The 22,554-nt window shown below is 36.6% G+C and overlaps 1 protein-coding gene across 2 annotated transcripts in view; it reads right to left on the bottom strand.

Annotated features, from left to right (window-relative positions):
- Window positions 1–22,554, bottom strand: part of LARS2 (leucyl-tRNA synthetase 2, mitochondrial) — an 84,321-nt gene that overhangs the window by 4,985 nt on the left and 56,782 nt on the right. For both annotated transcript variants that reach the window (XM_059848283.1, XM_059848292.1), the window contains exons 15-20: window positions 14,572–14,675; window positions 13,212–13,394; window positions 10,452–10,621; window positions 9,381–9,458; window positions 7,224–7,335; window positions 723–850 (exon numbers count right to left, since the gene is read on the bottom strand). In XM_059848283.1, the coding sequence (XP_059704266.1) occupies window positions 723–850; window positions 7,224–7,335; window positions 9,381–9,458; window positions 10,452–10,621; window positions 13,212–13,394; window positions 14,572–14,675 (775 nt within the window). The remainder of the gene's footprint in view (window positions 1–722; window positions 851–7,223; window positions 7,336–9,380; window positions 9,459–10,451; window positions 10,622–13,211; window positions 13,395–14,571; window positions 14,676–22,554) is intronic.

The raw sequence follows: 22,554 nt of genomic DNA, 5'->3' as shown, positions 1-22,554 counted from the left end.
ATGCTAGTTAACTAGAGCCCTGGGAAAGAAGACAGTAAACTACAGCGTGCACACTCTGGGAAACTGGAGGCTAGCTAAAGGCAGCTACATGTGCACTCTTCAACTGAACAGCCAGCTCTTTCCCTGGCCCACAAAGGGGCTTGAGCCCAAAGAGAAATTGGAAGTTATAACATTTCCAAAGATAGCTGGTTTTCTCAACCCTATTCCTGCAAATGGACTCTCCTGACATGTGCCAGAAATTCAGGCCAAGGCAGATGGGAAACATCATTTGGCAAAAATCACAACTGAGCTTATAACTGGTCTGTTAGGGAGCCATAGCACTACTGGCACCACAAGAAATATTACCTAATTATACATTTGTGTACAGGGCTGAGTTAATAAATGCACTGTCAGGCAAAAAATCTGGGCCTCTATTGTGATCCTAGTTTCAACTGTATCATCCTTGCCCATGGCTCTTCATTGGTCAAATCTCCACAGGTACTAATATGCAGTCACTCTGAAAGATTTATACTTAGGGCATCTCTCCTCCAGACTCACTATATCTTTTTGTTTAGGAAGCCATTTTAATTACTCAGCACAACTGTAATAGCAGCTTCTATTTTGAACTTCCACTGAGCCATCTACTATGGGAACTGACTTCCACAAGAGAAGAAATTCCATCATCCTCTGGGCTCATAACACATTACTTGGCCACTACTGAAAATAAATCAAAATGCTCTTACCAGTACAGACATCTCCACAACATCTGATGGCTGAAGGTAATCTGGGTTTACTTTGGGCCAGGACTGATGCAGAACATCAACATCCCAGTGATGATGAGTACAAAGTTTATTCTGCATATGTGCCAAACCTGGAAAATAAACAGTAAAACATTCATCTGTACGGTAACCAGAATATTTGGTCTCTGGAATTTGTTTGACAAATTAGATCAGGATAAAGCTGACTTTAAAAGCAAGTGCCATAGGAGGAAATAACATTGTTTAGATTAGCATACAACACATTATAAACAGAAAGATTTACATCTTTGAAGCATTTGTTTTAGACCACGAGTAAGGATATTAACAATGTAGGCACACTTTAGATTTAAATTAACACTCTATAACTTTGCCAAGAGCACAGAAGACTGCTGCTTATTATTTTAAATTGTAATTCTGCAACACAAGCTGACCTCTGCTTCTAAAAGTCAACCATAGTAGTGCATTTATTTTCAGTAATGCCACCAGTTTGATTAGAATTTTACTAACAACTGAGAATGATAAATGATTATGCCTCATTTTACCAGCTGTAATATGCTGGGTAGTTTCTAAATTTGCAAGTCAAGCTACTTGCAAGATTTTCTCTATTTTGTGAAGTATATTTTCTCACAAACTAAAGGTTATACAAAGGAATGCCTTGCAGAGCTTGCTCTCCTTCTTATGATTTTTACATTCTGAAACATTTTATCCTTCAATTTTATTTTTTTAAATTTCTAAAATGGCTATAAGTGATCTTCTTTTATTAAACTGGTCTTCTCAAGATAATTAATTCCTGATTTTTTTAAGTAATAGGACAATAGCATGCAAGTCATTCTGAAGCTGCCCTCTGTAACTGAATAGAAGCTCCTGAGCGGGATTTATGTTGCTGTTAACTGCAGCTATATGACAAAATACAAAGATTTCATTTAACAAGATGCTGTCAAATATAATTAATATTGATGATGATGACTCTTGTGATTCTCACAGAGCCAGGATATTTTTAAATTAAAAGCATTCTCTGCATATGAATAAGAACACAGACTAAAACTTTTTGTAAGCACATGCTTCATTCAGGACTGCAAAATGAGATCTCCTCTGTATGTGAAATTTCTTCTGGTTTAGGGAAATTCTATCAAAAGCATAAAGAAAACCCATCCACACAAGACTCACTGGTGAGACTGAGGCACTGAAGCTGTTCAAAACAACACGACAGCAGCCACAGGCACTCACCCAACCCATGCACAGAGCATACATCAATTCAGCTCGCTGGACTGTTTAGACTAATACAGTGAGTAACAGCAAACAGGGACATAAAGAGCATGCAGCTTCCTCCAGAAAAATCTACGACATTTTTGTCAGTGCTGTTTCGGACAAAGTGCTTCGGTAAAATGACACACAGCTGTGCTATTTGCTGAATGACTCAGAGAGTGACAGTGGGGAGGACCCATGGGAGCTATTTCTAATGGCAAGCAAGAACATGCCCATTTCCTAATGACAACAACTATTTGTTAGATAAATAATTTATTAAAACAGTTCAGTGGCACTCATTTTGTGTATTTTTTTTTTCTTTTGCAGCAGTAGCTCAGAAACTGAGAGAGCAAAAGAAAGGAACTCAAGCAGAAAAAAAATCTTCATATTGATGATTCATTATCACATTGACTGTAAAGAAAACAGCTGTTAGACGCTTTCCTTTTTGGCTTTTGAACATCCAGATGACTTCACTTCTTTCCAACTGATCACATGCCTTGTGGCAGAAGCATGCATGCTGGCAATTCCTTATTTTACTGTTGAAGAGAATTCTTCAGACTATTTAAAACTCACTTTCTCATATATGAGTTTCTATCTACAAAAGCAAAACCAGGGTCCCTTTTAATTCCTGTGGAGGCTGTCAGTCCTAATAAATTGACCAATAAAAAAAAATAATTAAAATTTATTCTGAAGCTAAGTGTGAGTAATCTCAGTGTCAATCTTTTGGTTCATTTTCTTGCTACAAAATGAGCTATGAGCTCATCCATAGAAAAAGAGAGTAGAAAAGTCAACAGAACTAGTTTGAGAAAACAGTTTGACAGGAAACCAAAATCAAGGTTTTAGTTATGTTGCTGTTTGGCTTCCTGCCTTAATTCACATTTTGTAAGCTGCAGAACACAGAAAACATAATGATTTGGTTTGTATTTTCAAAATTCAACACGCTAAACGAGAAGCTTCATCACCCTGATCCAGAATGGTGATTGATGAATTAAAAATGGACCATTTCTGAAACTTTGTGAAAACATGAAAAACATCTTTTGACTGCACAGGAAAGCGCCTAGTGAAGTGCATTTTAAGAAGCGGTGGGCATTTTGCATCATATTTTTTTGATGTATTTTGCTTTTATGGCTATAGATTCTCTTGCAGATGCACAACAGAAAGCTAACTAAATTTTTTACTTACAGTAAGCTTTTTACTTATATGGATCCATCTGTACAGGACAAACCAAAGACAATACTTGTGCTCAGTCTGAAGTCCTGATCTCGCTATTGGCTCTGCTTCAATGGACTTCTACTGACTAGCAAGCGAATATTAGAGCACGGTTTCTCTAACCAGTAACTCACAGCATTGGAACCCATTTTAAAACACCAAGTTAAACAAGTACTATAGTACTGTAAATTAGTGAGTTGAGAGAAATGAGGGGACCAGTCTAACAACTTTTCAGCTCAGGGCAATGTTTTACTAACATTACAGGAGTATTTCATAAGCATAATACTTCCCCTAAGGTGCTATTTGACAGGGCAGAGCAGATTCTCATTTTAAAGAGATTTAAAAAGGAAGACGTGGGAGCAATCGTGTATCAGCAAGGTGCTGGAACAGAAAGGTAACTCTAGTCTTACAGAAAAAAAGCACTGGAAAAAATTATCTGAAAAATTCCAGTAATTGTGCAGCTACTTAGACTTAAAATTATGCAGGCCAGAGGAAAAGTGGTGATTATGAAGTAAATTGAGAAAGAGCTGGCTTGTGACAAGCCCTAGAGAGGTTAAATCAGAGAAGGAAATGAAGATGGAAGTCTTAATGGGTGATAAAAGGAAACTAATGAAAGCATCTGAAACAATGGCAGTATCAGAGTTTAGGACTAGGGATTTTTGAACAGAAAATGTAAGAAGATCAGAGGGGGAAGTACAAGATGACTCTGAGGGTGAATACCCAAATACTGCTAATTTAATTAAAAAGCTCAGATCAGGAGTGTGTAAGGGCAAGTGGAGAGACATTTTGGGTGAGTATCTGCTTGCCTGTGAAACCTCTTTCTGGCATTGCTGCCATGTTACTTTGCTCTTGATATTCTCTTTACTATTTAATGAATCTCCCTGTTTGACAGATTTGGGCAAGTTACATATCCAAAATTTCTTTCTGCAGCTCAGGAAGAATATGCCCATCAGTCATATGTGAAACAATCTGCAATCTCAAACAAATGGCAACAGCTTTGAGAGAAGCTGTATTATACCACTGGTATAGTAGTATAGAACTAGGATGTGAAAAGCCTGGGTTACTGTAAGCTGACTCTAGGATGTGCTTGCAATCCAGCAAACTCCACAAAAATCCTTATAACTTTCTTAAAACAATCTGTCTTCCTCTATTTGAAAGACTTTACCTTCCTTTTATGATATTACTCTTGGAGAAAAAAAAAAATTAATCTCCAAATCATGTTTCTTATTGGATTTGTGAAGGGGGATTTCTACATTCAGATTTTCAATTAAAACCTGCAACATCAATTAGCTTTTACTCAACTCCATTCTTTTCAGAAGCCTTTTTGAGCAAGGGCTGAAATCAGACAAATTCTTGCAACAGAGCTATTGTAGTGACAGTTAAAATATTGCTAAGACAATGATACCATTAAAAATTCAAAAAATTATGTTTAATTTCAGTATTTCCTAAGATGTGTTTATCAAAGGTGTACATATCTTTCATGAGCCATCTCTAATAAAAATTTAGCAACTCACAACAAGCAGTTTCATATCCTTGTCTGAAAAGCAAAACACTGTACTACTACACACAAACTAAAAAAAAAAGTCTCAAATGGTGTCTGTATATTCCTTAGATACAAGGTTTCAGGAAGGAAACAGATTTCCTCATCCTGTTAGTGTTCGTAAACTGCCAAGATATCAGCCGGATGAACTCTTCCCACACTGAGAGGCTATGGCTGCTTTTTATGTTATTGAGCGATAAACCAGTGCATTCTCTGCACAATTAACACCATCAGGCTGACACACCAGAACACCAAAAACTGCTCATCCTCTAAGGGGGGAAAAGAACTTCACACACAAAGTATCATGGCTTGCTGTTGTTCAGCTGCTGAAAGGTGAAAAGCTGCTGTTAGAGAACAGCATTCAAGCAGCTTCCATCAAAGACTGGGGTCCACTGCTATAGGTGCAATTTATAGAACTAACAATATACAAACTCCTTTTCCTGACCAATTTACGAAAGAGGAAGCAGCATTATCCTGACATTTAGATGCAAAGCCAAGGTACAAAAGGAGAGATTTATTCTCTCTGAGTATGGAGAACTAAAGCATGGAGAAAACTAAACAGAGTATTTAGAAGCCCTAATTTTCATATTGAAATTATTTAAAATAGTAAAGCATCATTGCTTATACACAACAAAGTTTGAGAAATTGGTTACATTAGAACAGCAACAGGACTTGGTGGAACCAGAGTGCAATTCAAAACTTGGGGAATTTTTAATATGAAATCTCAATCCCAGGGCAGAACTGATAGATGCTGGCTATTTCAAAATAATACAGTATTCTTACCACAATGCAGCAGTTAAACGTACACACATTCTCCCGATAAAATTGTTCAATAACTTCAGTATAATGCAATGATTACCATGCTAAAAGATACTGTCATTTTCAAACTTAGTACTAACATTTTTCAGGCAGTAATCAAGACACAATGTTTTTTTATGATTGCTGCAATGAATTACAGTGCACATGTCTTTGGACCACACAAGTAAAATTTTATCTTTAAATGCAGACAGAGGCTGAGGACAATACACTTCCAATTTTTATATGCTTCCTTTTGATTCTTACATCAGAGGGAGATACAGAAAATGTTTATCATTTTCATTCTCCAGTGATTTTAGTAGCAAGAAAAGACTTCCTTATCTAACATTCAAAACACTACAGGATTAAGCTTCGTGTTTGACAAGTTGTTAATTAAGATACCCTAGTGCTCTTAGTCATTTTATCAACCATACCTGATAATTCTGAATTTCCTAACATGTATTAGAATTCCAAGTTTAGAAGGCACTGTATGTATAAGTAATTATCCTGAATCTCTTCTGTCTCCATCTCAACCACTGTAGAAAACAGTCATGCTAATTGCTTTTATTTAGCATTATTTTAATTAGATGGCACATCATCGTATATGACCAGATGGATCATGTCTCCTGCCACTCTTTATTCTAGACTTCAGCTCCTAGTAAGACATTTTTAAGTTACTTGACATGAAAACACATGCAAAAAACCCAACCCTCTCCCTACCATATCTTGTTGTTTCCACAGGCTCTGCTTCTTTGTTACTGCTTTGAACAAGAGAGGTCTTTCCTTGGCAATTAACATTGCAGGCCATGCCCAACGCTGAAATACCATCAGTTTAGTAGCACTGGTCTGCAAACACTTGAATGCACAATGGGTTTTGGGACAACTATTGAAAATAAAACCATTAAAACAGCATCCAAAAGCTAAATTAGGTCCAAAACCACACAGCAATTTGTGGCCAGCCACAATGCAGAATATATTCCTATCTTCCCACATGCATCTTGGGACTTTTCCCAATAAACCTTACAATCAGTTGCTAAACTCTGGCATGCACATCCCTTATTTCACAGGCTTTAACTGTATCAGCACCATACAACTTAGCCCATTTGGTATTCAGACCTCTACAACTGTGACAGGTCTTAGAAAAGATACCCTGTCTACAACTCCCATTCTCCATGCCAGGTTAATTTACAGCATAGTGTCCCTAAGTGTCTGGAGCATCCTAAAAGGGCAGGATTTTTATTGAACATTCCTTTAGTCTTTTTAGTATCCAGCCCTCTGATATGGTTTGCTTTGCCTGAATTTCTGAAAGAAAATATTTGTAGTCCAAAGGCTCTGACAAAGTTATTTAAAAAATAGCTGTTTTTGCCCTGGTGTTCAGCTCTTAATAATGCCATCCATATTCAGGAGCAGTCAGCAGCTGACATATGAATTCCTCAGGCAAGTCCTGTCTTGAATTGTTCTTCTAGCTCCCTTTCTCCACCTAGTTTCAAGAAATCCACCTCTGTATGGAAGGAAAAAGAAACCAAAGGCAGAAAGGAGAGATGTGGGAATGACACAAAGTTCAAGTTTGTTTAACAATTACGACAGAAGGTGACAAGCTGGATAAACAATTCAGAGGTGACACGTGCTGAGTTACAGACATTTTTGCAAATTCCTTGTCCTTTTTCCTAGAACACTTCTCTGAACTTAATAAATACCTTTCCACATCTCTGATGCAATGTGGGGAGCCATAGGTGCAACCATAATGCAGAGTGAAGCCAAAGCATCTTCAAATTCTGCGCTGTGGAGGACAAGAGGCCGAGGAGCTTGCTGAGTGAAAAAAGCAGGGAAAAAGAAACAAACTATTACATTCTGAGGTGGGGAGGAAAGCAGTTTAATTAAGGAGAAAATGCAGCAATAAAACCTAAAATCAATGTCTATGCTAAGGAGAGTGCAATTTCACAATAAATTGGAAACTTATGAAAATGGAGAATTAAAATCACAATTCTTGGTCATAGAGTGCTCTCTAACACTTAGAAGCTAATCCTGAAATGGCTGGTGAAGACCCTTGGGGATCTGCTCTAGCATAGAACTCTGAACACACACTCATGTGGACAAGAGTGGCCCACAAAACCATTTTTAGTGCTGCCTTTTCTAGAAGTGCAATCTTAGGCAAAACCAGAGCTATCTGAGAAGAGGTGAACCACTTGTATATGACAGTCAAACTGTGCTGAATGCAACAGAGATTTTGTCGGGACAAGGTTCCATTCTACAGGATCATAGAGTGGCTTCAGTAAAGCTGAATTTGGTGACAAAGTGAGGTTTTAGAGCTGAAGGAAGCTTTGGGAATGAAAGGCACAGTGAAGTCTTTTACAGTTTTATGTTCTCATTATTTTAGTAAAATAATGCCTTCTTTAGTATAGAAAATGTTCTACAGAACAATTCTATGCTACAACATCTAGAAATTTCTGGCAAAAGGTAACTTGACTGACAAAATTTGAACTTTATTTCCCCATTCAACTTAACTGACAGAAAACTTAAAAGAAAAGGTAAAGCACTAAAAGTAATCAGATGAACTTTTTCTTTGCCTAAGAGATTACACCCCATGGCAAATTTGGCTGATGCATTTATTTTGTAATCTATCTCTCTAATGAAACAGCACAAAAAATGTCAATACATGTCAACTTACAAGAATTATTTGATGTGATGAAAACTCATTCTCATCAACTAGAAAATTTTCCAAAACCAGTGATTTGCTTGACTGCAATTGTTGTCAGAGGGCATCTTATCACTTATGGTGCAAACTGTATTTGAGTAAGTTTTAGCAACTACTACCCACTTTCAATGTTTAATCCTTGTCCACCTCTCTCCACTTCCTCCTTTTAACTGGGAGCAAAAGAGGAAGTGTCAGCATGTTTTGTGGAAATTTATTCTTTGAAGATACTGTATTGTCTTCTTTGCTCAAGAAATACATCAATGTTCAAGTATCTGCTGTCTGTAGGACCCTGAATTTTATTCTTTTAACATTCATTTCACCATCCATTAGACCCAAATGCCTACAAGTCATTGAGTTGGAGATAAAGACCTGTGTGTTACCTTCCCAACACCATACAGGATGCCAGACTTGAGTTGTCTCAGTTCAGCACCTGTGCACAGTGTACTTAACTTTTTGTTAAGCTCCTTGATTTTGCTAATAAGCACCTTGGAATCTATAATGTATAAAATGGTATTTCAATAAAGAAGCTAAAGCTTTCAAAACTATATTTAATTGGTCTTTATCAGGTTACCATTATATGCCTGAAGGATTGCTCAACCAGATCTAAGAGTAGTAATGAAAATAATGATAATCGTTTATTATATTTCATCTATCACCGCTGGCTGATAAACAACATAATCTAAATTAAAAATCTTAAAACTTAAGTTCAGCAGGGTAAGCTGTCTTTGAGGACTGACTATGTGTGATTTTCCTTGCAAAGAACAACCCTTTTAAAATCAGAATGTCTGGTAATTCTATAATGTACTACTATACCTAGCTACCTATGCAACTTGGCTAAAATCAAGAGAACAAAGAACAGAACTAAACAAAATGTATCCTCTTCAAATTAGAGGATGCAGACATAAACATCAGAATCTGGTGGATCTAATACCATCAAGCTCCTACTGCAAAACTGTTTATATTTCAGGGTTACAGTGGTACCAGAACGTGCTTTTGAACTGAGCGTAACTCAACAAGGCTCTTGACTTAGTAATACTCTTTATGAAGTTAATGACTTACAGAAAGCTGGACCTATCGTTCAAGCAGCTCCTGCTTGGTAGAAAGACTGACAAGAGCAGTGTCTGAGAGAAAAATACCTTCATTAATATCACATACTTACATGGAGTACATTTGTGAGGCTCATCAATCGGGAAATAGCTGCATTGAACAAATGATCCTTTGTGAAGTACTCGGTTACCTTGTATTAGAAGAAAAAATCTGTCATTAATTATTTAAAATTCTCAAACTCAGAAAACTGGGTTTTTAAATGGAAAACAATTACTGGTAATCAATTTCAATTTGTGAAATATGTGCATCTTACCTCTTATATGAAAATCACTTTGGTATGCAAAGACATCGAATGTGCAATCACAGGTGTGGAGGGGAAAATAACAATCATATAAAAATTCAACTGATTAGCTTCCCTTCTGTTTCAGGATTTAAAATGTTTCAATCAATGAAAAATGTGCATTAGTCATCCTTTATTTCCTTTAATAAAATATCTTCCCTTTGCCCCGTCAAGAGGCCTTCTCTCTTGTAAATCCATTTATACTGGTGAAAACTTGTTCATAGATTACAAGATTAGAATTATAAAGTCTGTTAAATGATCTGGAATACCCCTCACAGCAGGGTTTAAACTGGCAAAAGTTTTTATCCACAGAAAATTACTTGAAGTTAATTTTGCAGGCATTTATGTTTCCTTCTGAGTCTTGGATAACTGAATTGATACCAATCACAGCAGGAGACAACACATAACGAGAGATGAACAACCACTTCAGTATTTTTTTCAAGGCTATGCTAATATATTTTCACCAGGGGCTTTTTTCATTCTATATGAAACAGCAGGCATGATAATGAGATATGAAGCAAGCAGACCAAAGCTTTTGTTAGGGTAACCTACAGAACTCACCTATGGTTTTGTTACTTGAAATGGAGTTACTTGAATCCCAGATTGATAGAACTTTAATGTCATAACATTTCATTCCTTAAATGAGGCATACATCCTTTAGGTAAATTCTGCCCCACAAAATTTGTAGGTAGACAAAATTATTTACATAGAAAATAATTCACTTAAAAAAATTAGCTACTCATCTGGGGTAAAAGCTTTTGCCTCTGTAAGTCAAACATATGAGTTTAGCATAAGAAGCCACTTATTTAGTAATTTAGAAACTATGTAAGTGTTTATTTTAACCTCAGAAATCACCAGATTCTTCTGCTCCCAGATCCTTCTGGCTTCAGCCTTCTCTTTCTTATTCAGAAGCTCAGGATTTGGCATGGTTCCTGAAGTTCTTGCTTCAATAAGTTTGGTCACAAGTGCCCAGAGGCGCACCTGCCATCTCTGAACGCCGGGCATGGCATCAGCTGAGATTAATGAAAGATTTCAGAAACAAATGTCAGTTACAAGTAAAGAATTCAAAACTTTATAGAAAAATAGGAACAGAACACTGGAGATAAACATTTTAAAAAAAACCTCTCTATTTTAAATGAAAGACATCAATGCAACTAAAAATGTCTTTACAAATAATGCTGAGTTGCTTTAATGGAAAAAAACCCCACTAAGTATTTTTCTGCAATGACTTTGAAACAGATATATATGGCAAGATTACAGCATAGAATATTTACTAAAATCTGTAAAATAACCCAATATTATGTCAATGCTAGAATGCTCATCTGTTTTAATGACTCCACAAAGGAGTTGTACGTACTCTCATTTTTTTGAACTCCTGGCAGAATACAAACATATACACAAGTACGCATACACACATATATTCAAATTGAGAAGTTTCTTTCTTTCTTTCAAATTTGATTTTAGCAAGTATGTATACTTTTGTTGCCAGAGCTGCTACTGTGCTAATGAGCATAGGCTCTGACTCTTGGTACCTTCTTTCGACAAAGCTTAGTTTGGGATGGGGAGACTGTGAAGCTGTTGACCTTGACCCTGAAGCATCCATGGCTGCTCACACCACAGAAGAGAATCATGAGAGCCCTGCCTTAATGTTCGCCACTGAGAGGACAAGGAGTCTACTCTGAGTGCCAATCATCCAAAGGCTATCCCATCCAGAGGAGAGAAGGATCATGACAATTGAGAACCACTATTTAACACTCTCTGAATGAAAAAATTTCCTGTGATGGCTTTGCATGGCAAAGTTTTGGTAGGGAGGGGCAACAAGGATGACATCTCTGGGAAGCTTCTAGGAACTTCCTCCATGTCTGACAGAGCCAGTTGAGCCCAGGAAAAAGGGAGGGATGAAGGGAAGGTGTAAATTTGGTTTTACTTCTCATTACTCTAATTTTAATTGGTATTACATTAAATTAATTTCTCAGTCGAGTCTGTTTTGTCCATGATGGCAAATGCCGAGTGATCTCCTTGCCTTTACCTCAACCCACGAGACTTCTGTTGTACTTTTCTCCCCCTATCCAACTGAAAAGCAAAGAGTGACAGAGCAGCTTGGTGGGCACCTGACATCCAGCCCAAGGTCAAATCCAACACAACCTGCTTAATTTATTTAATTTAAACAATCATAATGTTGTTATCATAATAAATTCAGAACAAAGCGTAAAGATATTTAAGAGACGCTTTTCACCTAACTTTCTATTCTCCCCTGCAAATACCTTTAGGCAGCTAAAATCTCCTTTTGCTCACATTTCCCAATACTTGTAACATGAGATGATGCCAAAATCTTCCTTTGTACATCTCAAGTACAAAGCAGGTTGGCTTGAATGGCTAAATACATTTTTGCTAGCATTATAATGATATATTAACTATATATAACTTTTATAGCTTTCTTACAAAAATGTTTAATCAGCAGGCTCTCATATACTTGCAACCAAGATTTGGTATACTCTATCCTCACAGTAATTCAATTATTCTATTTTCAAGATCAGAAAATACAGCAAAGAGATTGTGCATCACCAAATCAGCTGTCTCAGAGGGAATTGTGTACCTGTGTAGTGTTTGGGATGAAGCTGTTAAGGCCCAAATCTAAGTGAATAATTTTTTTAAGAGACCTTTTCAAATGCCTCTACTGTTGTGATTAGGTGGTGACAGGAAGCCAGCTGAGAACTCATAAAGCCGACTCCTCCAGTATAAAATAGTGCAATAATATATAAAGGAACACAAATGAATATAAAGCATGACAGACACAACTGAAATAAAGTTTAGTGCAGGCTGAACTAAGAGGCAAGAACTTAACATGTGAAAGAATGAAGAACTACACTTTTTGAAACCAGGAATGGAGTGTTTTATTAAAGCCTTATGCAACAGGAAGCTGAAATGTAAACAAATTTAATACTACATTAAAATGTATGAACCACAGTGGATAAAAGAAATTAAGACCTGTCAGAATAAGGAATTGCATGACAGGAATAAATAAGTGCACAAGAGAGTAATTCTTAACTTATTCAAGAAGTAAGCTCATAAAAATGTCATATCTAGAAATATTAATTACTAGGAACTCTGATTATCTTCTAATGAGATTCTTTCTGAGAACTATTTCATAGTTTAGCTTACAAAAGTCATTACATGTGTGTTAATAAACAGAAATAGCAAAATATTGTAAAGTTGCATTTCTGATCTGATATGATTAGAAAAAAGCAGATTATAAAGAAAAATAATTTTCAGTTAATCAATTATTGCTAATTAAAAAGAAGATAATGAGGTCCAAGTTTTCAGAAGATAATACAACTTAAGAAGTAGTTTTCATATGTGCTTTTAGGTTACAAGAGGTAAGCTGTTTGTAATAATCTTGTAAATTTGCCTCTTAGTGACAGCTTTGTGACCCTCTCTCCTTTAAAAGAAACAAACAATAAACCTGTTTAAGATACTTTTTTGATTCATTTTTTCCAAAACTTGAGCATCAAGAACTGCATTAATTTTGTGTTTAAAATATACCACTTGAGAAAAAAGAAACAAATCCACAAGAAAACAAACTACAGAAATAATCTGACTTACTTTTAGCATCCCACAAAATGTCTTGTTCTGGAGGAGCAGCAAACAGAATGTAAAGGCGCAGGGTGTCGATGCCATACTCTTTCACTATTTCCTCAGGGTCTATTCCATTGTACTTAGATTTGCTCATTTTTTCCCAAGCAACTTGGAGCTTCTCACCAGTTTTTAGGTGAACTGGTTCACTTCCTAAATATTAAGACATGCAAAAACTACTGAAACATATTTTGCTCACTTGTAACATCAATTAATTCTGTTCCCTAAGCATGAGAAAGAAACAACAGTTGCTAGCATTTTGGTTTTTTTTTTTTCAAAATAGCTTAAAGAAGAATACAGCCCATTCCAAACACTCTTTTCCTTCCCAAATTTTCTTTGTGTTAATGTTTTTTAACACCAGTAATATCCTAAAGCTTCCATCACATGATGATAAAAAGTCTCCTACCACTTGGAAGCTGTATCTGGCATGCATCCTAAGTGCTGCCTTGACAGCTCCTGATATTTAAACTTTTTATAACCATGACATTTAAAACTTCTTAGGTAGGTTTACTGATTTGATACAATTCTGACCTGCACTTAGCTTTTGCAAATACCAGTTATAGGTTCCAGCTGCAGTAAGTTATCCTGAAAAGAGTGTGTTTTCTCTTGAATGAATTTAGAGACAGAGTGGGGCATTTACACTGAAAAAGGTGCAACTGAGTAAAACCCTTTGCTAAAAAAACCCAATCTTTTCTAGAAGAAAATAGGGTAGCAGAGAGTGCTACCCTAGAGAGTGCTAAGTGGCAAAACTTAAGAGGGTGGATTGGTGGGTTGATTTTTAACTGTCTTACAGGGTTTGTATCCAGTGAAAACAAGGATGTATGAGAGGAATACTTAAGTGAGGCAAATATGACCTAACCATTTTTGTTGCTACAGGTGCCATAGCCAGGACTGGTCCAGCTTATGTACTGAAGGCTCTGCAAAGAACTTGAGAATGAGCACTGTTGCCTTAAAGGTTTACATTCCTAATATCTACTGAATACACCTGCACCTGTGTTAGTTTTGCTGAAATGTTTTTGTAGGTTGTCTGTTTGCTGGACTAACTGGCTCCATTCAGCAGGCTGCTGAGCACTGTCTTAACAAAACTGACTTTTGATCTTTTGGACTACACTGGAGCCAAAATAATACCACAGCACTGTTTCTATGTTTGGATGCAATTATAAGTTGCTGTATTAGTAGGATATCTGTGTACTCAGCAGTATGTGTAAATCCAAAACTCACAGAAGTTGCTCTCCAGTTTAAATATTAGATTCATTTTCTCTTCCAAATTTTCCCAGCACTGAAGCAGTTCCTGGCACCTATGCTGGTTTTCCCATGCAGTTTCTCTTACCGGTGAGATCAACCTCCTCTCTCTTCAAACACTGGCCTGTTGTTGTTAATCTGAATGTCTGATTCTTGATAAGACCTTGAACCAAGAGCTTATGGAAAGGTTCCCTAAGGATGGAAGGAAAAAGAAATTTCTTTGTTGAAAAGAGCTGTCAAAAACATACTTTATGAAAAGCCTCAGGTGTTGAGCCAATCAGGCAAAATTTTTTAATGAAACAAGTATTTCAAGTTGACTATACAGAAATAGTTGTCACCTTAGAAAGAGTACTTTGTGCATTGATTAATGGTGGTTGGCAATTCTAAGTATTTATTTGGATTCTGCTCACATTCTTGTACCCTAATTTAGTACTAAGTTATTCTAACATCACTTTTCAAATTAGCATATGGATAACACACAGAAGCTTCTTGTACAACAGTATAATTTCTCTAACTTCAAGCTAAATCTCTTGCATGAAAGCATTCAAGTACCTGGCCTTGTTGTCTTACAAATATTTAGTTCTAGCTTCTCTCTGAGGAGCACAGGATTTTGAACAAATCAAAATGCTGTTGCACATTTCTTTCCATAAACAGATAAGACAGTTTCTTAACATAAGCACCCACATGCCTTGGCCCTTTGTAGAACTAGCCAGGAAAGACTGGCTGTATGAAAAAGTGCACTAGAAAAAGGGCAATACTGAAAAGTTCATATCTAAGTGCATCAATTTTTGAGCACCTTACTTTTCTACCAAAATTTACCTCAGGGACAGTAAACTCTCACAAAGTGAATATAAAACAGGGCTAAAAAGAGCCCTGAAAGGCAGTAGTGCACTCAGCAAGAAATAAACTCTAAGTAAACACTGCTCTGGTTGACACACTATTGTGGCCCCTCCTTAAATGATCTTGCATTTCTAATGCATTCAGTCACAGTTCTGTCACTGTTTTCACTGAAAAAAAAAAGCAACTAAATTAAACTCTAAAGCTCTTGGTTCCCACTCAGTAGAACAGGAAAGTAAGGCAGTTCTAACACAGCTTTAAGAACATGAGGGGCCAGGGAAGGAGGTATGGAGCCAGTCCCAGAAAGCACATACAGGCTGGAAGCCTTCTCATGGGACCCTCCAACACAAGGACATCAGTGACCACCATTTAGGAGGACATGATCATCAGCACTGGTTAATACTGACTTGCACCTCCTAATGCTGACATGTGTGTGCAACATTAAACAATCTGAGTTTTCTACACTTTTTACCTAATGAAACCTCAAATATGTACAAAACAACTTACTTAAAAAGGACGCATTATCATAATCAAAAACATGATTCACTGTTAAGGAGTTAATATAGTATTTTAAATTACTAAGATATATAAATTTCATGACAATTTATCTCACAATTCAAAATGAAGTAATTTAATAAAAAAATTAAAGTATTATTAAATTACAGAACAATTAGGCATGTTTCTATCATATTAAAGCAGGTATATTCCAAGTACTAGTCCTTAAACACTTTTCATCGCTCTGAAGTAAGAAGATATTTGAAAACAAAACTATAAACTGGGAGAGAAAGTGACAGGCTTCATATTTTATCTTCAACATGCTCAAGTTTGAACATGAGCTTCCTTCCTTGCATATTTTGTATACTTATAAATATTGTGCAAGTACTGGCACATATTGATGTATCACTCAGTCACAAAGAAGTATGAGTCTCTGCCACGCCACCTGGTTTTAGCAACAATGTTAACTAAGAGCAACTCAAGCATCTCTATAAATATTTTGTAGATGATACTTCAGAGGCTGATGAAAAATCTTGTTGTTTAGAAGTAAAGGAACTTAAGGGAATGAGAAATGAAGACAAATTTAGACAGTAAAATGAAGAAAAATTATTTCAAAAATAGGATGCAAAAATAATCTAAAATGACAAAAAATTATTATAAATTATACAAGTGAATTAGAAGGTAAAAATCTGGAACAAAAACTTTGTAACCCTATAAACAACAATGGTGGGAAAATGCTTCAGGATAAAACAGTTTATGATACATTTCTTCTGTCTCTAAAAACTAGAGACATAATGCCACAGGAAAAAAAAAAAATCCCTCCCTATCATTCAGTACTTCAGTCTGTTTAAGATCTCAAACAGTTATTAAAATAGCTCCACTTCCTGCTATCTGAAGTAAAGCTAATGAGGTAGCCAGATCATCCAAATCAGATAGGGCTCTCCACTGGAAGTGATTTTTCAAGGAACACTTATTTTTAATGACAAAGAGTTAGTTCAGATCATACGCCAAGTTACTAAAAACTGAATGCAGGAACATGCATTTCTTATTTTTGTTTATGCTGACAGAGGCTACAAAAATGCAATACAAAATACATTACCAAGTATGGGGAAAAAAACCCCAACCATGTGTCCCTAGTGGGAGACCGCAGGAGTATGGAGACATGCCCAAAAGGAGAAAGCCAGAGCCCATCTGCTAAACACAGGGCTCTAAACCAAATTGAGCCCTGCACTGTGTTTAGTGATTTTGGCAGCGTTGTGGTGGCTCCCTCTCATGCTCACATACAGAGTTACACTTGAATTCATGTTAATAAAACTGCACACTTCAATCCCCTTCAAAGGCAGGGATGCACTCCTTGGTTGTGTAAGGGAACTGCCAAGGGGCTGCAGCACAGCAGGGATGATGCAATTCTGACCTCAATACTGCACCACCTGCTCATGGCATCATAAATACCTCCTGATCCAAAACACCAAGAATAATGAAATTAAGCCACTTTCAGACACACTGACATTTCTGGCACAGAAGAAGAGTCTGGAGTTCCTCTGAATGCTTGATCATGTTTCAGACCGCAGGTATAATGGAATGGGATAGGCTTTCACCTGCCTGTGAAGTTTGTGCTCATGCTGGAGCACTGCACTTGCCCATATTACAGCTTTTGATCATGTTGTACATCCCACCTGCAAAATGTGCCTGACACCTCTGAGAAGGATCAGCTGTGCTAGCCATGAAGTCTGTAATCCTTTCCTTCATCTTTTCCTTTCTCTGATGTTCATATACAGGCACATCTCTATGAGAGACCCATCTCTCTATGTAGGACCATGCAATGGATGGTAAGGCAAGCATGACAGACAGATCAGGAATTCCTGCTCAGTGCCATGTCCTCATGCTCTTTGCTCTGTTCTGTGCAGGGTGATCAGCAGGACTTTCAATCCTAGTACAAAGGACCTGGTTGGAAGAACTCTGTGAAGCCTGCCACAGTGATAAAACAGTGAATTCAGGAGAAGGGATAGCCCTAGCAAGGGAGCTCACTGCATGTATTTGCACCCTGCACCTTTAGAAAGGCTGTGAGAGCCGAGTGCTGTGCCCTGGAGTGAAGACAAGACTAGGTCAGTCACTATTGGCTGAGTCCAGGGGGCTGTGAAACCCGCTGTTTGATACAGGTGACTGAAGGATGTGGAAACCGACAATTTTAGGCAAGAAAAGAAAAGAAAAGAAAAGAAAAGAAAAGAAAAGAAAAGAAAAGAAAAGAAAAGAAAAGAAAAGAAAAGAAAAGAAAAGAAAAGAAAAGAAAAGAAAAGAAAAGAAAAGAAAAGAAAAGAAAAGAAAAGAAAAGAAAAGAAAAGAAAAGAAAAGAAAAGAAAAGAAAAGAAAAGAAAAGAAAAGAAAAGAAAAGAAAAGAAAAGAAAAGAAAAGAAAAGAAAAGAAAAGAAAAGAAAAGAAAAGAAAAGAAAAGAAAAGAAAAGAAAAGAAAAGAAAAGAAAAGAAAAGAAAAGAAAAGAAAAGAAAAGAAAAGAAAAGAAAAGAAAAGAAAAGAAAAGAAAAGAAAAGAAAAGAAAAGAAAAGAAAAGAAAAGAAAAGAAAAGAAAAGAAAAGAAAAGAAAAGAAAAGAAAAGAAAAGAAAAGAAAAGAAAAGAAAAGAAAAGAAAAGAAAAGAAAAGAAAAGAAAAGAAAAGAAAAGAAAAGAAAAGAAAAGAAAAGAAAAGAAAAGAAAAGAAAAGAAAAGAAAAGAAAAGAAAAGAAAAGAAAAGAAAAGAAAAGAAAAGAAAAGAAAAGAAAAGAAAAGAAAAGAAAAGAAAAGAAAAGAAAAGAAAAGAAAAGAAAAGAAAAGAAAAGAAAAGAAAAGAAAAGAAAAGAAAAGAAAAGAAAAGAAAAGAAAAGAAAAGAAAAGAAAAGAAAAGAAAAGAAAAGAAAAGAAAAGAAAAGAAAAGAAAAGAAAAGAAAAGAAAAGAAAAGAAAAGAAAAGAAAAGAAAAGAAAAGAAAAGAAAAGAAAAGAAAAGAAAAGAAAAGAAAAGAAAAGAAAAGAAAAGAAAAGAAAAGAAAAGAAAAGAAAAGAAAAGAAAAGAAAAGAAAAGAAAAGAAAAGAAAAGAAAAGAAAAGAAAAGAAAAGAAAAGAAAAGAAAAGAAAAGAGAAAAGAAAAGAAAAGAAAAGAAAAGAAAAGAAAAGAAAAGAAAAGAAAAGAAAAGAAAAGAAAAGAAAAGAAAAGAAAAGAAAAGAAAAGAAAAGAAAAGAAAAGAAAAGAAAAGAAAAGAAAACAAAAAACCAAACCAAACAAAACAAAAAAAAACCCCAAAAAACCACAAAACAATATTGAAGTTCAAGATTCTACACAGTTAACAACTGAGAGCTTTTGCTTAAAATCAGCACTAGAAATAAGGTCCTAAATGAATGCAGAGAAGCTATAGCATTGTTCCTTCACAGAATAAGCTATTTCTGTCACATACAGACCTTCTTTTATTCTGTAACTCAGCTATGTGAAAAATAGTGCCTTCTTACTCAGCAGATTTGCTCCCTATCAGAGTCAAATCTGCTGATTTAACGGCAACTATAAAATTTTGTTATTGCTTTATAACTCTTCAGAGAGAATGTGCCAGATTCCATTTCCAATTATTCATCAGACAGATGTGATTGCTGAAGTCTAGGGTAGAACCAAATTCTGTGTAACTTGTACTTGCACAGATGAGCAGGTGCAACAGAGAGTGTCAGCACACGCCTGCCACGGTGGATTAAGCTGGAACAGAAGAGGAGTTCTCTGGCCCCAGCTGCCTACCTGGCCCCTCTCTCAGCAGTGGTTACAGCTGGGAGAGCTTGCTGCCTTGTGAATTATTTATAGAACCAATGCATTTTACAGACCAGACTGCTAGAACAAATTGACATCAATTTGGGCTTAATCTGATATCACATGTATGAATACCCAAAGGGTACCACTTATTCTGCCTTGTCATTACTAAGAAATTGAGCAGCATTTCTTTCCCACCGTCTCCAGTCCAATGCATTAAAAAATAAAAGACCATGCCTCATCTTTAGGGGATATTTAAGCTATACTGACACCTTTACAATTCTAAATTCTAATTCTAAATGTCGACAAATACTGCATTTTCAATGAGGGTATGTGTGTCTTCATACATGTTGCCTGTAACATTTCTGTAATAATCATTACCCCATATTAGGAAAGATTGCTTTGAAAATCCAAACAACATGAATTTTAATTTCTGTTTTCAACCACATTACTATATAAATAGCCATTAAAGACTACCCACAATTAAAGACTACCCAGAAGTATTTCAATGGATATGAACATCACAGGATAGGAGCTAAACAATGAAAATTTCCATCAAGAAAACATATCAAAGAAAAACTACTACAGATAGTAGGGGAATCATACAATTTTTTAAGGATGCTAGATGACACTTTAAATGGTAGCAGTTCTCATTAACTGAGATATAACAATTTTATTTATTTAATCAGTGAAAAAGACCTAAGCTACTAGAGAGAGATTGAAAATACACAAGAGGGCAGTGTTTTTTAACATTTTAATGTTTTCCCTCAGAGCTGCGGGTTTTGACAACATGACTTTGAGCTTCCTGACAATAAACCTGCTGTTTCTAATTACACTTTTCAGATCTTTCAGACCAGCCCCTGAGCAGTTCAAACAGAAGACTGAGCAAAAGTGGCTTCTGATTAACACTAAAACATTTAAAATACATGGTAGTATTTAAAATACATGGTAGTATTAATAAAGGAGTTATGATTTCCATATTAAACCAAAATCCTAATTTGACTTAATGGCTTCAAAGCACCTAATGCTTTACCTTGCATAAAGCTAAAGCAAGTGAACAATTTTGTGCATGATGATGAATTTGTTAGAGTTATCTTGCAGTCTGAGCACACATCTAAGCACACACCCAAGCAGTTCATCCACCCGGCCCTCGGGGCAATGCTGTAACACATCTTCACATGTGCAACAGTTCTTGACATTGTATAAGGTGCCAAAGGAATTCTCCACAGTCTTGCACACTGCTTCTACAGAAAGCAACTTCTGTTTTCTTCTGCCATTGTCACTAGATGTAGTCAATGCTTCTTAAGGAGTTTTCTTCACTGAAGGTAGAGTTTTCTTCTGCAATTTATCACATTTAGACCAGGCTACACTACACTGTTTTTGTGCTACTGCTCTGTCACACCAGAGTGGGAACAAAACATATTCCAATGTAATGCAGCTACAGAATCACAGAATCCTTAGAATAATGCAGGTTGGAAGGGAACTTCGAAAGTCATTTGGTGCAACTCTTTTCTCATATCAGACCTAACTTCAGGTTGTTCAGGGCCCTGTCCAGCTGCATTTTGAAAATATGCAATGATGGAGATGCAACAATGTCTTAAGTCAAATGGTTCCAGTCTCATCACCTTCCCTGCCAAAACCATATTCCTTCTGTCCAGCTGAACCTTGCTGCAATCTGTGACTGTTACTCCTTTCCTTTCTCCATACATCTCTGAGAAGAGTCTGACTCTGTCTTCTCCATAAGCTTCCTTTAGGTAGCAGTAGATAGCAATTACACTCCCTCCTTAGCCTTCTCTTCTCCACGGGAACCACACTCAACTCCCTTAGCCTCCTCTGGTATGTCATATGCTCCAACCCTGACTATGGTGGTGCTCCTTCTCTAGACCCTCTTTAGATTGACAGTGTACCTCACACTGGGGTGAAGTCCTCAAAACTAGACACAGTATTCCAGTTGTTCCTGAATGAGGAGCAGAGATAACCAAAGCTGGGCATGGTTTTGCTAGTGGAGTATACTGTCATGCCAGCTGCTGACCCACCTACAACCTGCTGTTCATCAGGACCCCAAAGTCCTTCTCTGTTGTAATCCTCCCCACACAGATGGCACAGCCCCAGATGTTCTGTTGAAGTCATGGTAAAAGATATGCTCTCTCCTCATCAGCAGAAGGAATCACCTCTCCACAGAAGGAATGCAGATTAAGTTGGGCATAATTTCTTCTTGGTAAATCCATGGTGGCTGCTACAGTCACCTTGTATTTCATGCCTGTAACTTTTATGTGTCTGGTTTACTTAAGGGAGCCCTAACTCAATCCTACTCTACAATGAGCAGTGTCTCTTGCCTTCAAACTTTCCTACTAAGCACAGACATTGACAGCAAAGGCCAAGGCAAAGACCTTCCTTTCCACTTAGGCTCTTTGCTGGATTTTGCATCAGGCCAATGTCTTCCTTGTTGTTCTTTTCAATGTATGTCCAGAAGCTCTTCTTACTACCTTCACATTCTTCACCAGTTTCAATATCTGATGAGCTCTGACCTTCCCATAGTCCACACTGCCTATCCAGTAAAGGCTTCTACATTCCTCCAGGGGTAGCCAATCCTTACTTCCAAATTCCTTGCACTTATTTTGGTCTTCTTAAGGTCACACAGGATGTCCCTTTTTAGTCCAGCTGGCCTCTTTCCATGCCTTTATTCGAGCACACCAAAGCAAACCACTTACTTTGCAAGAAAATTTCCCTGCCCTGTGATCTCACTTTATATTGACAATACTTCAGCCACTAATGTGGTTAATGTCATTTTGGAAGGCTGAAGAATTTGGCTAGCAAAAGAACATTTTGCTGCTGTGTGTTACAGCTCCACTGGAAGGCTGGTGGATTAGGATTGTAAAACCTTTTGTAGAATTAATAAGCCTCAAATTTCTTGTAAGGGAAAGCTTTAAAATTCTCTGCTTGAAGGCATAGGACCTCTGAG

This window comes from Haemorhous mexicanus, chromosome 1 (genome assembly GCF_027477595.1).
Source record: "Haemorhous mexicanus isolate bHaeMex1 chromosome 1, bHaeMex1.pri, whole genome shotgun sequence".
NCBI classification, from domain to species: Eukaryota; Metazoa; Chordata; class Aves; order Passeriformes; family Fringillidae; genus Haemorhous; species Haemorhous mexicanus.
This window is presented reverse-complemented; position numbering and strand designations above follow the sequence as displayed.